At 46.4% G+C, this 15,982-nt stretch overlaps 1 protein-coding gene across 1 annotated transcript in view; it reads left to right on the top strand.

The window, feature by feature from the left end:
• The window catches only part of LOC124196356, a 34,824-nt gene that overhangs the window by 16,465 nt on the left and 2,377 nt on the right, over window positions 1–15,982 (top strand). The window contains exons 2-7 of the mRNA XM_046591372.1: window positions 1,155–1,470; window positions 2,402–2,565; window positions 2,941–3,065; window positions 11,884–12,036; window positions 14,193–14,331; window positions 15,519–15,690. Of these exons, the coding sequence (XP_046447328.1) occupies window positions 1,155–1,470; window positions 2,402–2,565; window positions 2,941–3,065; window positions 11,884–12,036; window positions 14,193–14,331; window positions 15,519–15,690 (1,069 nt within the window). The remainder of the gene's footprint in view (window positions 1–1,154; window positions 1,471–2,401; window positions 2,566–2,940; window positions 3,066–11,883; window positions 12,037–14,192; window positions 14,332–15,518; window positions 15,691–15,982) is intronic.

The following is a 15,982-nucleotide window of genomic DNA, read 5'->3' as shown; positions in this document are numbered from 1 at the left end:
TTTTTTTTTTCGCCTTGGCCGTTTAGTCGTCGTCGGCTGGGCGCTGTGGCGCTCCAATCATCGCCAACGACCCTATTCAGTTTCTTGTTCGTTTCTCAATATCTTATATATTGTCTATTGTAAATCCATCGATTTATTCCGTCGCCAGCGTCGTTATGGGTTCCTCTCTCTCTCTCTCCTTGGTTAGATGCCGGGCAGAGATGTAGACGGACCCGCTCGATAAAGTCTTTCCGCCTCGCAGTCAAGGCAGAATGAGAGACTATACTTAGCCACATGTACCATCCGCGCCGTAAAATTCATCCATTGAGTGTTTCTTTCCATCCAACGTAATGGCCACCACATCAGCCAGGTGACCATCGAACAACAGGACATTGCGGGGCGTCTCCAACCCCCCCTTACTGTCGTCGTCGTCGTCGCTATTTTTATGGCGATATCGCAACGCTTATTGGATTCGATTCGATTGTTATTATACCATCGAGTCCTTCGAGGCCATTTTCAGCCCAGAAAACAACCGGAGAATTTGAGTTTTTTCTTACAGAAACCGGGCGGCAGCGCATTCAACTCGTAACGCGTCCATGGTCACACTTGTTTCAACATTTTACCCCACTCCTTTTGGGCCAGAATAGCTCAAAAAAAAGGATTACAACAACAACAAAAGGAAAGGAATGTGTGAAATGGAAATAATAAAAAAAACGAGCGAGGGAAATTAATTATTACAGAACCACGGAATTATCGTTACGGAACCGACTGTGATAGCATTACCAGCTTTTGGTATTTTATACAGCACGTTCCTTGGTTTTTTGTTTCGATGGCCGTCGTGCAACCGAATGAAAAAAACGGGCAGAGGCCATTTGTGAATAAGAAAAAGAGTCTGCGGTTTTTAATGATCCGAAACCATGGCCAGCAGAATCCGCCGTTACTTTTCCTACCAGACTTTGCTGGTCGTCAATGTTATTACGTGCACACACATCGGGAATATAATATAAAACACGTATACGAACACTCGAAGAAAAAAAAAAAGAAAAAGAATAATACAAGTTTAATGTAGCGGTCGATTCGATTATTTGATCGTGAGCATCGACTCCTTCATTATCATAATGCGGGAAAATTTCTTTGGAATCGAATTAACGTCTTTTCTCTTTCCTGAATTGCAGAGGTTGCCGCCTGTGGTTGGAGGAGGGCAGATGGGCAAAAGCAGCGGACTCTCGCCCGGTCTGGACGGATGCAAACTGGGCAGCACGACAACAACGGAGAGCAGCAGCAGCAGCGGCGGTGGCACGGCCAGCACCGGTGATCATCATCAGCTGACGGGAGGCAATCGACCTCTGCTTCAATTGCCTCTGGGCAGCTGCAGTACCACCAGCACGACGAGCAGCTCCAGTAGTTCCGTCACCGGAACTGGCAAACGCCAGGGCCCGGGAGTGGCCAGCACGGCCGATCCCAATAAACGCACCTGTCTCACCCCTGCAGGTACACACGTCTTATAGTTTTAAACAAAAAAAGCTGGGCCAGCACTCTATTATTTGTGATGATTGGTATCAGTCGTTAAACACACACACAGGCCGCGCACAGCAAATCATAACCAACAGAGTTGGGCGCATTCCACAAATTGTACAAACTCAAAAGAGACCCGCTAGCTTTCTCTCTCTTATAAGTATATAGCCCAGCAGTCGGCTCATTCGACCAGAAATCAATTTCCAAAATGGCTGGTTTTTGGCCGACGACTGACGGCGGAGACTATTTCAAATTTGCCGCGCTCCAATGATCAAACATACGTTAGTACTTTGCTTAAGAGACAACTGACATTCATTTGAGGGTCCGGGTTATTTGCCGACGTCGTTTCATTTTGCCCGTCACACAGTTGATGATGAGCTCGACGGCACACGTCGAATGAGAAAGTGGATGAGAGTTTCTTTTGGGCTGTAAATGATATATGCAAGGCCGTTAATATCCGAGTTTTAAAAATGATTTTCGCTCGGCACGCGCTTCGTCACCGCCGAAATCATTTTTTTTAGTTTAATGGCATTTCCATCATTTCCTTATTCATTGTCAACGCCGTGTGTGGTGGTTGTCCCCCCTCCGGTGGATTATTTACTCACCAGTTGAGGAAACGCAAATGTTGCGCCGGCATGACTAATGAGATTAACGTCCTCGGTTGTCGATTTTTCTCTTAATTCTTTTTCCTACCCACTTTTTTTTTTCGATCTTTTGGTATTTTGGGCGTTCGCCCGCCCGCCAGACTTGCTTGAAATGCGCACGGAATGACGCCCTGCTAACGGGATTGCCGAGGCGATTACAAGGACATGTTATTATTATTATTATTGGCTGGATTTTGTCTCTTATTCATGACTGATTGCGATGCATTCTAATTTGGAATGATTGGCTATATTTTAAATCACAGAGGCTCTGCGTCTGTATGGCTCCCGTTTGACGGCTTACGAGCGGCTGGAGATGGAGCACTACCCGGAAATTTGGTTCCTGGGATTGGACGCACGCAAGATTCACGGCGAGGAAGGAGCTCCGCAGAACGGCGGCTACGACGACGAGAACGGCAGCTATCATAAAGTGAGTTAACACCGCGGCAATCGAACGGCTGATTTTTTCCTTCTCTTATTTTCCTATTTTCCTATTTTCTGGCTATGGCTGCGTCTCATTTGTCGCCTCGCCATTCGCTTGCCGATTTGATGTTGGGGCCGTGAGAGATGGACGGTAGTAGCGTGTCGGGAGCCAATAATCATGTTTTTTTCTTTTTCTTTTCTAACCCAAAAAATATAAGAAGGGGATAACTTTTGTTTGAAAGATGGTCGGCCAACACGCAGCCAAGTTGGACAATGGCCGGCCGGCCCGACGAACAAATATGTTTTGAGATTGTTTCGGTCGAGCGATCCGCTACTACAACTACATCATTTGATTTGTTCTTTTCTTCTTTCTTTTTTGTAGGTGATGCACGATCACGTAGCTTTCCGCTACGAGATCCTTGAAGTCATCGGCAAGGGTAGCTTCGGCCAAGTGATCCGTGCCTTAGACCACAAAACAGGACAACAGGTGGCCATCAAAATCATCCGGTAAGTCCACCCTCCCACTCTTTTTTTCTTTTCTTTTTCCGTTAATGTGAAACAACAAAATATTTTGTTTCAGTTTTTTGTTATTTCATTCTTTTTTTTCCGATGAATCCCGCAGAGAGAGAGAGAGTCGTCGTGTCTTGTTTTTCCTTACGTAAAATTCTTTGCTGTATCTTTTTTCCCGTTTTTGGCGTAGCTATTCAATGACCGGTTGTGTCGTCATCGTTTTTTCGGCGTTTAGCAGCCGCTTGTCTTTGTGTGGCTATGTGTGTGTCTTAGTAATGAGATGCGCAATAGAACAGGGACATTAGAAACAACAAGGGCCCAGTCAGTCTCGACTGCGCGTTGTCAATGGCCGGAACCCTGCGTTGTCGTGATATTTATTAATTTTCTTCGTTTTTTTCTCTCCCCTTTTTTTCCATGTTTTGGTTAAACGGGAAGAAGGGGAAAAGCGATGAATATGTATACATAATGTAAGAAAGAAAAAAGGAAGACTCGAGGCCTCAAGTGGAGTCGACATGGTCGGGAGAAAGCTCCTTTGGCGGTGATGAAACGGGGGGGTTAGAAGGAGAGCCCAGGCGGCTCAACAATTGCCGAAAGAGATTCAAAAGAAAAACATGGAAATCAGAAGAAGATGAAGAAGAAGAAAAATGTAGTCAAGAGAGAAAATCACATTCTTGACAAAGAAAATAAAATGGGGGGAAACCGATGATGACGGCGGAACATCGAAATATCAGAAAAACGAAATAAAAAAAATAAAAATGAAAAAATGAAATGATTAAAATAGGACAAGGAAGCGAAGCGGTTGTCTATTTGTGTTTTGAGGCACGAATCAGAAAAAAAAGGGCGCCCACCCCTACCGCGCTGCGCGCTGGCGTCGTAAGGTTAATGGCACCTTCACCTTCCACCTTTTTCCACGTCGGTCCGCGTGTAATTATTACAGCGCGGCCGTGGCAGTGCGGGCGCAATCGGCATCATCCACCGTCGACGCAAAGAAAGAAAGAAAGTCAAGTAAATAAACGCGCTCTCTCTCCTCTTCTTCTCTTGATTTTGGTTGGTCTCGGTCGTCATCGTTTCGGTCGATTTTCATGCCATGTTGAACGGCCATCACGACCGTGAATGCCTAATGACGACTGCCGAGATATGTGAACGTCCGCGCATAGACGCAAGTCTCTCTTGTTCTTTATCTTGTCGTTTCCTCCTTCTTCCTGTTTTGTTTCCCCCATCCACGGAGTGAACACGGACAAGCGAATCAAAAAGAGAGAGAAGACGAAAAATGAAACAAACAAGAGAAAAAGAGAACGCCGGATAAGGGGCTCGCAACAAGGAGAGAGATGGAGTCATGGAGAAGATGAGGGATGTACACTACACCGGTTGATGATGATGATGAGCGCTGGGCCTCTGGGCACGAAACCAGAGAAGCTTCTTCTTCTTATTTCTTTCTCACCGGTAAAGATGGACAAAAAAAAAAAAAAATGTTTTGGCTGCTGTTGCAGAGAAAAAAACGGCGGCGGCGGCGCTCATGGCACTTGTGCGGAGAAAGTTTCTTTATTTTTATTATTTTGGCAGTCACTTTATTATAGAGCGAAGGGGTCACGGGGACGGGAGGGAAACCGGAGACAACGGGTCAGCCTCCTCCCCATGGCCCGCCTATTACAACATAAATAGAATAGATATTAGACATGAATTGAAGAGCCCGAGGGGGGGGCCGGCCACTGCGTTGGGGCGTTCGATATTGACATTTTGACCCTTATCACACAAAAAAGTTATTTCCCTCTCAAGTCTCTCTACGCTGAAGCCGCACATTCTTTATCTTTCCTTTTTTTCCTTTTGGCTTTGGCTGCTGCTGGTTCATCTCGATGGCACACTGTGTCGCCTTCTCTTATATTCCGGCCGAGTCAGGCGTCACGAATGAGATTCGAATCGGCCGCTTTCCCTCCCACACTGGGGGCCCCCATTTTGCCATTTCAGCCAAAATCGACGAGGGAACTTTTTGAATCAAATGGTCTACACCGGTGCAGCGGACGCGTCGGAAGAGAGATCCTCCTACCCCGATTGCCTACACTTCACACAAGTTGGTCCACACACAAGCTGTGAAACCCAAAAGGCAAGATTCAAGCAAAGAAAGCTAATGCATTATTCAACAATCGAAAAGAAGAAAGAAAGAGAGAAAGAAAAAGAAGGGGCTTTCCGATCGATTTCCGGATGGAACAACAAAAATATGGCGGAAGAAAAAAGAATTCTAAACACTTGCTATGATAAAAAGAAGAAAAAATAAAAATAATAACTTGTGAATTGCACTTGAATCTTTCGACCCCCCTCTTGTTGGCTCTCTTATCTGGTTGGTTGGTTTTTTGGGGATGGGGGTTTGACGTTTCCAGGCCGGCAGGCCTATTTACGCCACTTGCACATGCGTTTTAGGGAGAAAGCTGGGCACCGGCTTTAGGTTTTTGGTTTCTCTTGCTAGAAACCGAGTCGGGCTTTGATGCCTATGGCATTAAAGAAGTCCAAAACGGCTTTGAGAGTTACCTCGTCGTTGAAATTTAGCAGCTCTTGCAGTGTGGGAGTGTTTTCGCTCACTACGTACACCATTTCTTCTCGCTCCTTTGCGTACGCCGGGCAGGCCAGCAGTACATGTTCGACATTTTCTTTTTCTTCGGCGTCGCAGTTGCAGCAGAGACCGGTCGGATGTTTTTTGCGTTTGAACAGACGATAGTTTAGCGGCAGCATGTCGAGGCGAATCTGCGATAAGAACACTTGCTCACTTCTTGACTGGCCGAACAGGGAGGCGATTCTTGACACGACTGGACTGTGTCTGTGGGTGAAAAGTCCACATTCCGTTTTCGGCTTGTCCCAGAGGCCTTGCCATTTTTTCAGGAGGAGGTCTTCAACGTTTTCACGGATGTCGTTTGTGTCTCTTCTGCAGCTGAGGCTAGGTTTTAGCTCCAGCCCATTTTTGGCAGCACGATCAGCTTGCTCGTTGCCGGATATTCCACTGTGTCCTTTTACCCACGAAAAACTGACAGTTGTGCCAGCTCTGGAGAGTGCTCGCCAGGTGTCCACGGTGCTTGTTTTGACACTGTTGTTTTCACTACTTGAGTGGAGTATTTGCAATGCCTTTTTTGAGTCTGTTAGGATAACAAAGCTCCCCAGTGTTGCGTGTGCTTCTGCCCACTTTACTGCCAGGTGTATTGCTACGAGTTCACACTTTGCTGTCGCCAAACCGTCCACCAGACGCTTCTGCTCAACGATGACTTTCTCTGGTACCACAAAGGCAACAGCACATCGCCCGTCTTTTGATTTTGCTGCGTCTGTGTAAATGTGGACCACATTTTGCCATTTCAGGTCGTTTGGTGTGTACGTCGTGACTTCCGGAAGCAAAGCCTGCCATGGCGGGTGCTTGCTGATGGATAATTTCTCGACTGATTTAGGATGATGGTCCAAGGTGTTTGTAACGGACTCGACTCTGGAGAGAAAACACTGCTCGGCGTTTTTGAACCACTCTTCTTTTTCTGCTAGCAGGTCAGACTTCACCTCGTAGCACCTTAAATAATGTTTGACGCTGGCGAGATTTCTCCTAAGGTGCAAGGGCATTTCGCCCGTCTCTCGTAGCAGGGCCTCTGTTGCAGTGTCCCTTGGCGCACCCACCACTGTTCTCAGCGCTTGTGCTTGGATTTTGTCCAGTTTTTTCTTTGCTGTGATAGAGGCGGACTCGATGAGTTCTCCTCCATAGTCGAGTTTTGAGCGGATCAGAGCCTGGTAGATTTGTAGCATGGGCTTTGCGTGTGCGCCCCATTTCGTTCCAGATATGAGGCGTAGTAAATTTAAAACTTTTGAGCACTTGCTGACGACGTCGTCTATTTGTTTGCACCAATTTAGTTTGCTGTCGAGTGTCATGCCCAGTAGTTTGATTGACTTTTGCACTTGGATGCTAGCTCCGTCTACTGTGATGCTCAAATTTTCGGGTATATTCCGCTTGGAAAAAACTATTTCTCCGGTTTTTGCTGCCGAAACTAGGAAGCCCCATAGTCTGAGCTCGACGATAACATCTTGTGTGTCCTTTTCTACCTTTTTTCTCAGGAAGTGTAAGTTTCGGTGCTTCTGCCAGATGAAAATGTCATCGGCGTACATTCCCGACATACAGGAGCGGCGTTTCTTGGCAATGTCGTTAATGAGGATGATGAACAATAACGGGCTGATGACACTTCCTTGTGGTGTGCCGTTTAGGCAGGAGAAGAGCTCGGACCGAGTTCCATTTAACGATACTTGTGCTGTCCGACCGACCAAAAAGGAGGTAATCCACTTGAGCATGTTGCCTCTTATGCTGAGCTTTTTGAGCTTGTAAATTAGTCCTTTTATCCAGATCATGTCGTAGGCTTTTTCAAGATCGAGCGTGACTGCCATCACATATCCTTTGTTGTTTAGGGCTGATTGGACCGAATTTTCGAGCCTCACTAAATTGTCCATAGTCCCTCTGTTTCGTCGGAAACCACTTTGATTTGGGGCGAGGAGGAGATTTTTCTCAAGGTACCAAGAGAGTCTGATTTTAATCATTCTCTCCAGGACCTTGCATGGCACCGGGGTAAGCGAGATCGGCCGGTATGACTCCGGTTTCGATGCAGTTTTGTTTGGCTTCAACAAGGGGATGATCAGCGAGTGCTTCCATCCTTTCGGTAGCGTGCCTTGTTTCCAGGACTCGTTGTACAGGGCCAGTAGCGTACGTAGGGCTGTATCCGGTAGGTGGCGTAGCATTGATAAAGATATTCGGTCGCTTCCCACTGCTGTATCTTTTGCTTCTTTTAGGGCGGTCGTCAGCTCTTGCATTGAGAAATCTGCATTCATTTCTGCGTCTTCTATCCGTCCGTCCGGCTCGTCCGCTTCACCATCTTCCATGGACTGTTCGGAAATTCGGCGGTGTTGGAGAAAGGATTCTGATAGGTTGGTGTCACTACTCACTGCTTTGTAATGCTTTGCAAATAGGTTGGCTTTTGCTGATGACTCCGTAACACACGTCCCATTTTTGTCGAGTAGCACCGAGATCGGTTTTGTTTTGTTGTTTCGCCCCAGCATTTGGTTGGTTTTTTCCCAGAGATCACGGGACGTTGTGTTCTTGTTTATTGTGCTACAGTGAGCTCGCCAGTGCTCTTTCTTCGCGTTTCGCATCACCGATCGGCTTTTGTTACGTAAAGTGCTGTATATTTTGTAGTCGTCTGGATTTCTTGATGCGTTTGCTCTCACCCAGGCCTTTTCTTTTTCTTTGATGGCGTCTGCACACGCTGCATTCCACCATGGGACGCCCGGCTTGTGGTGTCCTTGTCGCACGACTGGGATGTGGTTGCTGGCTGCTAGGATGATGGCGTGAGTCACATTGTTATTGAAAACATCAATATCGGTGGAGAAGAGGTCCATGTAGGATATGTCTGCGCACGTTTGAGCAAAGCCGACCCAGTCAGCTTTTTTAAAATTCCACCTAGAGTTGTTGCTGCGTTCCACGGGGACCGGTATGGCGATGTTTGTCATTACTGGATGGTGATCACTGCCGAACGTTGATTCAGATACGACCGACCAGCTGCACTTTGCAGCAATATCTGGCGTTGTTATGGTCAAGTCTAGGACGGAGGATGCTCCTGAACTGGATCTGTACGTTATATTCCCGTCGTTAAGTGCAACTAGCCCGTTTTCTTCGATGAAAGATACAAGACTGAGCCCTTTGTGGTCGTTTTTCTTTCCTCCCCACATTTCGTGGTGGCTGTTGAAGTCTCCGCACAGAAAAGGAGTGGAGTCAGGGGGTAAATCTCTGAGGATATTTTCAAAAACTTGCACATCGTTCTCCTGACTTGAGTGGTAGATATTGCAAATGGAGATGCTTTTTCCGTCGGTGAAAACCTCTACTGCGACTACTTCTAGTGTGGATGGCGGCAGATCAATCTGTCGGAAGGGGGTGCCGATGGCGACAAAAGTCGCTACTCCTCCTCCAATCCTGTCTCTTCTGTCCGCTCTGATGTGATCGAAGCCGTCAATTTCGAACTCTTTAGACTCGTCTAGCCACGTCTCTTGAATGCAAATAATATTTGGAGGAGATGTCATTTCAGATAAAAACTTTACGAACTCGGTTCCGTTTGAGTTAAGGGACCTTGCGTTCCATTGGAGTATCCGGATTTGAGTCTTGGGGTTGTTAAAAGAGAATGCTGTAGATCTGGTCATCATGTGGCGTCTTTTGACTGGCTGGTTTGTGCACTGGCGGTGCTAACTGCAACGGGGTCGTCTTCTTTCTTTCTTTTGTTCTTTTTTTTCTTTTTCTTCTTTTCTGGTGTTTTCTGGATTCCTGTAGTGAAGGGAGCAGGTGTAATTTCCTCTTCCTCGACATCGTCGCTGTCACTGCTTTTGTCGTCTTTGCTGCTGTCGCTGTTTTCACTGCTTTCGTGTGTCAACAGAGCTTTGGCTGCTCCGGCGAGGGTTCTTAGGTGTTGGTTGTTTGTGCATGCACTCAGGATGTCCATGAATTGCGCCATTATCTTCATGAAGGCTTCCAGCTTTTTTTCTACGCTGGACAATTTATCTTTTCTCCCTCTTTGCTGTGCCACCTCTTGGAGGGGCTCGGTTGTTTGAGCATTTTTGTCTGGTGATTCGTCGGAGGAGCCTGCGTTTTTCGGTTCCGAGGTTTTTTCTTTTTGTGTATCGCTCTGATCCGTTGCTTTTGCTGCCGCGGCATATGATTGACCACTTCTTACTTTGGCCACTGCTGCAGATCGAGGGATGTTTTCCACAACTGCTATTCTGATGACAGCCTTTGCTTCTTTCCACTGGGGGCAGCCACGGAAAGCTGCACTATGGGGGCCCTTGCAGTTTGGGCACTTCCAGTGCTCTCTCGTTACCGTGCAGTCTTTGGTGAGGTGCACTCCTCCGCATCTTGCACACCGTTGCTTTCCTCCGCATTCCTTGGCAATGTGTCCCGGCCGGCGACATTTGTAGCACTGGGTAGGCTCTGGGATGTATTGGGTTACCCGGTGTATACTGTTCAGTATTTTAACCGAGTCAGGTAACTCCGCCGCTTCAAACGTGACAATGACGCTGCTTGTAGACTTGTATGGGCCCCCAGGTCGGCTTTCTATGCGCGCAGCGTTTACAATTTTGACGGCGTTGCCCTGGTTGACTGCACTTGCTTCTTCCAGGAACTCTTCCATAGTAATGAGGTGATGCACTCCATGTACTACACCTTTGCACGTTTTTGGTACCAACGATATGGTCCATGATCCCATGGTTTGGATGGCCATCACCTCTAGTAGCTCAGCTGCGCCCGTTGCGACAACGGTTAACGAGCCACCCGGGTTTATCTTCCAGCTGGAGACTGAGCCCTTGCTTACTTGCTCGCTAAGGCGCTTATTGATTAGAATCGGGCTCACCTTCTTTAGATCTACGATCATGTCGTTTTCTTTTGCTACAAGGCGGGTTTCGAATGAGGTTGTCATTCTGTTGGCCGGTGGCTGTTTGAATTGTTGGCTTGACTCCGTGGTCGCTTCTGACCTACGGGGAGGAATTGGTGGTGGTTTGCCTCTTGAGGGGAGAGAAGATGATTCTGTTTCTCCTGCCGGGCTTGGGGTTTCGATGTCTTTTCTGCCTCGCTTGTTGGACGGTTCTCCTTTTTTTCCTCTTTGCACAATGGTAAAACCCTTGTCTCGAAGCCACTTATCGGCAGCTGCCTTGCGGCGCCTCCTTTGCTCTTCTTTTTCAGCTTCCGTAGTGGCCTCCTGTTCTTCCTTACGCGATTCCTCAAAGAAATCTTCTTCCATCGAATCGGGTTCCGGCTCTTCTGCGATCCCCTGCTCGTTGAGCATCAACGGGGCCAGGGACGCCCGAGCGCTAGCGGCGGCCGCCTTTGCAGCCCTGATCTCCTCTTCATTCATGTCACCTGCTACCGACAGGTGGCAGTGACAGTGGAAGTGGGGGGTGGGTTTTTGATTTCACTGGGGAAAAAACAAACACGAGAAATTAAGACTTGATGCCTCCCTTAATTGTCCCAACTTGTGGAACTACAAGAGAGAGCACACTTTGTTTCTTAGATGAGCACTATAATTACACACTGATCGAAACTTGTTACACTATATTTCGCAAAGTTATTACGAGCTGCGAGACACAGGTGTACACCTATCGATAGCAGACGACGTCTCACTCTGACTCCTTCGCTGATTTTTCAGTGAAGGAGTGAAGTTTTCAGTTTTCGGCTCTCTTATCTGCATGCCAACGTCGGGAAAATATACGAGAGTCTAATCGCACCAACTGGCGTGGGGGATTTGCTTTCCCATGGGGGTAAGGAGACGGAATCCATCCACAGGAATACCAGTGAATTTTGTATAAAGCGGTTATTTTTGTTCTTCAGATTATAAAGAAAAGACGAGGCTGTGATGTAATCCGTCCGGGGTATCCAGGGGGAAAAGGGGGTTTCCATGGCGAGCGAATCGAATGCCAAGTTACCCCGGCGGAGGGGTGACGTTGGAAATGCAATGTAAGAATAAGCCGACGGTGAAAACCTTGACAACACGTCACGATTGACATTGAATCGAACTATTTCGAAAGGAGGAAAAACAAAAAGAAAACATATCAAAGAATATATCACCTGGTTGTATACGTATATACCTGTTATTCCGGCTGGATGCACGGTATCTGGGTTAACTATCGATCGGCTATCAGTTCTTTTCTTTCCGGGACACTGGAGTTAGCATATTGATGGACGAGGATGTTGTTGTGCACCATAATAAATAGCATTTGTCTTGATATTATTCACGTTTTAATTTATTTTATTATTTTTGTTTGTTCCACGCAGGAATAAGAAACGGTTCCATCACCAAGCTCTGGTGGAGATCCGCATCCTGGACCACTTGCGGCGGCGGGACAAGGACGGCCTGCACAACGTCATCCACATGTTGGACTACTTTTACTTCCGCAGCCATCTCTGCATCAGTTTCGAGTTGCTCAGGTAAATTGCCCAACCCCTTTTGTTTTGTTGTTGTGTTATACATATATCTTTTCCATCTTTCCGGAACCGAAATGTAGAAAGAAGAAGCCCCTTCTACTTCTTATCGAAAGTGACTTTTCAACTACTACTATGTGCGAGCTGGGCTAATTCCTTATGTAATGTGATTCAGGGTGGGCCTGGCCAAAAGTTTCTGACTTCCTGGGCACGTTTCTCGGGAGGACGGTCTTTGTACGGCATCCCGAGGAACTCGTTGAACGAAGAGAATGGCGTCTATACATACACCGAGAGAGAGAGAGAGAGAGAGAGAGAGGCCTTTTCAATATCAATATCACCATGACAACTCTTTTTTTCTTTCGCCAAAGTAAAAGAAGTGCCACGGTTGGCGGATGGATATCGAGTGGGGGTCTGGTGTAGTAATGCCATTCGCCAAAGCAATAGCTGCCCCTGTCTAGTTGTAGTAGCCCTTTATCAGGGACTTGTGCAATCCTCAAAGAGAACGGGAGAGAGAGAGAGATAGACGAGATACCGTTGTGCGTGAGAATCTACCCGCAAACCTCTCCTCGACCTTTCTCCTTCTCCCCCCTTCGTTCGGGCGCGGCTTTAACGGAAGCTTTAGAAGATGAAAGGGGGGCCTGGCTCATACATACTCACGGAGGAGGAGTATAGAGATTTCCGGGCGTGATGGACGTTGGGAGAGTTTAGAAATCACAGCATTATAGATAATAGAACCGGGACCCGACAGCAGCCAGCCAGCCAGCCAGCCTATATAGAGAAAGAGGTTTTTAGTTGGCCGTTAATCCCCCTCCCCTTGGCTCCGACCGGCAGAAAATGTTTGCCTGTGTACACAAGAAATAAAGTGAATGTATAACGCCAACGGAAAAAGAAATAATCCCGACTCAGTTTGAAAAAAAAAAAAAGCAACGGCTGTCAGACACGACAGAAATATTTGCCAACCTACTACTACTGTTACAAACGTTGCAATATAGAGAAAAAAGTGGCAACGACCGCGTCGTGTTTATTGTCCAGAATGAGTCAAAAACAGGACGCACACAGCGGTGACTCACGCGATCCTCCCGAGGACATTGGCAGTTATCTACAAAGAAAAATGAAGTCTTTTATTTTGTTTCCAATGGGGCCGTCACAATTATTCGGCTAATAGTTTCGGAGGGGGGCTAGAAACTATTTGAAATGTATGTAGCACTAATACATAACTATTATATCCAAGTGATGCAGAGATTATGCAGCCTGGTGGCTATTATGTAGATGAGTGGGGTATACGTAATGTGAGACACAGCGGGGAGCAGTATAGGGAAAACGAAAATGATTAGTCGCAGCTGAAATCTACTAAAGACATGTTTTGCGTTGTTGTTGCTGTTGTTTGCTTTTATTGCAGAGTGCCAGCTGCTGGCATCATCTCGACGTTTAATACTTTTCTTAAATTTCAGCCAAGACATCTGGTTAGCGAATATTATGTTGTACAAAGCGGATTGAATGAAAAGGCCAATCATTTCGTTTACTATAGTATATATTCTCGAATAGAAACGTCCTGCCTACAACGGCACACAATCTATACCGACACAATTGTGTGCCAAAGACACACACACACAGAGAATAAGGAAAAAGGAAAATTTTGGGTGGTGATGGATCGACACGGCTACGCCCGAAACTTCCAAAACTAGAGTTACACCATACTTTTCCGATACAAGAAAACTTTTCGGTTGTTGAAGGTTTTTTTTTCCGTTTCTTTCCTGGTACAACCCGATAGCGCCAAAAAGAAATGGAAGGAAAAATTGTAAGGAAAAAAATAACATCAAAAGAGAGTGTAGCCATTCAATAATCGATAATCTTATATAGTATATATACATTGGCTGGGAGCCTCTGCGAAGAATGATACCAAGAAGATAGCCAACACACCGCTAGACACAGTGTGTTGCACGTACTCTCTATCCTGGCATTTTTTTTACAAGATCAATTATACTTGTGTTATCTCGACACACAGCCAAGACTCTTCTCTTTCTCCTTGTATTTCCCATCTAATGTATCCAGGAGCTCTTCGAAAGACATTACTCTAGAAAACAGTGTGTGATTCATGTCATCTTTATCTTTTGATTTTGTGGCTAATTGTGTTTCCTTTTCTTATTTTTCTCCGCTTGCAGCCTCAATCTCTACGAGTTGATCAAGAAGAACAACTACCAGGGCTTCAGCCTCAACTTGATCCGCCGATTTGCCTACTCGCTGATCCAGTGCCTGAGGCTCCTCCGCCGGGAGAACATTATTCACTGCGACCTCAAACCGGTAACGTAAAACAGCGACTCCAACTCTAAACGAAAAAACTTCTTTTCTTTTCTTTCCTTATGCCCTTTGTGAAAATGTTTTTCTCTTTCCGCAAAACCCCAGAGCCGACACGCTCGGTTGGATGTCCAACGTGACAGAATTACGACCAAGCGAAATGTCTACCTCTACCTACACGTCCGCGTTTACGGGTGGACGGGCTTTTTTTTTTATTTTTTACGACACGCCAAACGAATGATAAAAGTATCAACCGATGGCGCAAGCATTTGCATGCTCAATCATTAGCATAATCGGAGCATTTTGAGAAGAAGAAGAAGAAGAAGAAGAAGAAGAGGAGAGAAGACCGACAGCATAGTACACGCATATTATAACGTGAAAGAAAAAAAAAGCTCACGTCACGGGCGTTTCCTTTTCTTCTTTCCTTTCTCTCGTGAAAAGGAAAAAAAAAACTCTCTCCGTGTACCGTAGACGATACGCACATCTCTCAAAGGAGGAGCACAGGCCACTCGAGTTTGGCTGCTGCTGCTGCTGCCGCCAGCCCCTTTGCGATCGATAGAGCAGAGACTCTCTCCATCTCACGTGTGCGCAAACCTTAACACAGACTGTGATGCAGTTGGTATTATGCATAAATAAATCAATCGTCTCTCTCTCTCTATACTCACGCAACTTTCCAGCAAAGAGATGCGAAAAAAAGAAAAAAAGATTTTTCTTTTTTTAAATAAGACCGCCGTTTTGACAGCTCCAGGGACGTCTCCAGGACATCCGCACTCGTCCACGTACCTCCTCCCCTGTAAGAGAGCGGAGGACTCTGATGTCCAAGTTGAATTGTATGCATAATTACGCACACACAGACTGTGCTGCGGCTGATGTGATGATGGGATATAGCCGGTGGGACACGGAAACTTTTCGCATGCCAAACTCGGTTCACAACGTCATAATAAATGAGTTTAATAGAAATTCTCTCTCTCTGGCTGGTTGGCTGGCCAGTATAGTAGTATACGGAAATCATCGGTTATGAAATTACACGCACACACACCCCCACAGGGGCCCCCCAATGGGCTGACCGAAGAGCGAGAGTGTCGGCCAACAATATTGATTGATTTCCTCATTATTATTAGATGAGCACTTTCTCCCCCCGTCTTCGACCACCGCCTCTAATATACATGTCTGATTATTTCTTTTTTTTACAGGAGAACGTGCTATTGAAACATCGCGGTTCGAGTTCCATCAAGGTGATCGACTTTGGAAGCTCGTGCTACACTCACCAGCGCATTTACACGTACATCCAATCGCGTTTCTACCGCTCGCCTGAAGTCATACTCGGCCTGCCTTACGGTCCACCCATCGACATGTGGAGTTTCGGTTCGTTCCGTCATTTTTTCATTCTCTCGGATTCGTTCCGTTTCTTCGTTTTTTCTGGCCTCTGTTTTTTTGGGGTTTGTAGTGGAGGGGGGACCGCAATGGTGGTGACGGATGAAGGGTCTGATGGGTCCCGAGTTCTCTCACGCTGCCAACAAATCTATAAATAGAGTCGGCTGAACCGGTTGGGCTCCATCGTTTGGGAGAAAATTGAAAGACAAAAGAAAAAGAAATAATAATTCGATTATGATCGAGGGAAAATTTTGATATGGCTGGTGGTTATTTTCAATTTCGT

Source organism: Daphnia pulex, chromosome 6 (assembly GCF_021134715.1).
Source record: "Daphnia pulex isolate KAP4 chromosome 6, ASM2113471v1".
In the NCBI taxonomy this organism is placed as follows: domain Eukaryota; kingdom Metazoa; phylum Arthropoda; class Branchiopoda; order Diplostraca; family Daphniidae; genus Daphnia; species Daphnia pulex.
This window is presented reverse-complemented; position numbering and strand designations above follow the sequence as displayed.